This window comes from Myotis lucifugus, unplaced genomic scaffold (genome assembly GCF_000147115.1).
Source record: "Myotis lucifugus unplaced genomic scaffold, Myoluc2.0 scaffold_136, whole genome shotgun sequence".
NCBI classification, from domain to species: Eukaryota; Metazoa; Chordata; class Mammalia; order Chiroptera; family Vespertilionidae; genus Myotis; species Myotis lucifugus.
This window is the reverse complement of record NW_005871184.1, coordinates 1017763-1019013: the sequence shown is the minus strand read 5'-3', so window position 1 is coordinate 1019013 and position 1251 is coordinate 1017763. Positions and strand designations below refer to the sequence as shown.

The window sequence follows — 1251 nt, the reverse complement described above, 5'->3', positions numbered from 1 at the left end:
GGGTGCAAGCAACTCCTCTCAGTTACCCTCCTGCCCACTCTCACTGCCCATTTCCTCCCCCAAACCTCCTACACCGCCCCTCCCCCCGCCCACCCCCCCCACTCCCCCCCACCCCCCCACTCCCCCCCCCCCACCCCCCGCCTCAGCCCAGGGAATTTCCCCAAGCATCCCAAAGCTTGAGTTTCCTGCCTGGAGGAAGGGGCGAATGCCAATATAAGGGATGCGCTGGCTTGGGACCACAGTGCGCTGGAGTTTCAAATCCCGGCATCTCCTCCTTCCAGAATCCGTGCCTCTCGCCGCTGCTTCCACGCCGCTATGAATCTCCTGCCGCGCCAAGCCGCCAGCCTCCCGGGCCGGTCTGGATCGCTGTGCGCGCTGCTGGCGCTGCTGATGCTGCTGACGCTGCCAGGGCCCCTGGCCAGCGGTGAGTGCTCGCAGCCAGGGACGCGCCGGGCAGAGCGAGGAGCCCCAGCCTCTGCAGCGGCTGCTTCAGCAGGGGGAGCGCGGGGAAGTGTCCCGGGCCATGCTGGCGGGAGTTGTTTTTCCTGCAACCTTTCTCATAACGGTGTCTCTCTTTCAGCCCCAGCTGGTCCCTCCGGGGCCATAGTGACCGAGCTGCGCTGTGTGTGTTTAAACCCCACGCACAGGATTCGTCCCCAAATGATCCGTCACCTGGAGATGGTCCCCGCAGGCCCAGGGTGCCCCAATGTGGAAATTATGTAAGTCCTACTGCACTGCGGTGTCCCCGGTGTCCACTGTGACCTTGGCCTGGGTCTTCAGCTCCTGTGGCTCATGGACGCATCCTTTCCCCCCGCCCCTCCTTTTTTTTTTTCCTGCAGAGCCATCATGAAGAAGGGGAACAAAGTCTGTCTGGACCCAGAAGCCCACGTGGTCAAGAAAATCATCCAGAAGTTTTTGAACAGGTAGCTGTGGCTTTGATCTTGGTGGTTTTTAGTCTTCTCTCTCGGAGTGTAGCCTTTTCAAGGTCCTTATTCTATGCATAGGCTTGGCTACCACATCCCAGACCTCTTTAAAAGGTTGTTCGGCAATAATAAATACAGTGGCAGAGCTGCCTCAAACTGATTGTCGGACTGCAGTGGGAAGGCCAGGGAGGGTTGGGGGACAGGAGGGAGGGGAGTAAGAGATCAACCGAAGGACTTGTATGCATCCATATAACCACAACTAATGGACATAAGACACTGGGGGGGTAAGGGAGGGCAGGGGCTTGTCAAGGCGGGGGGGGGGGGGGAA

At 59.7% G+C, this 1251-nt stretch overlaps 1 protein-coding gene across 1 annotated transcript in view; it reads left to right on the top strand.

Moving 5' to 3' along the window:
• Positions 1–253: 253 nt before the first annotated feature.
• LOC106698092 (C-X-C motif chemokine 6-like) overlaps positions 254–1251 on the top strand; it is a 2553-nt gene continuing 1555 nt past the window's right edge. Inside the window, exons 1-3 of the mRNA XM_023758661.1 lie at positions 254–424; positions 581–719; positions 840–923. Coding sequence (XP_023614429.1) covers positions 316–424; positions 581–719; positions 840–923 — 332 coding nt within the window. The 5' untranslated portion in view covers positions 254–315. The remainder of the gene's footprint in view (positions 425–580; positions 720–839; positions 924–1251) is intronic.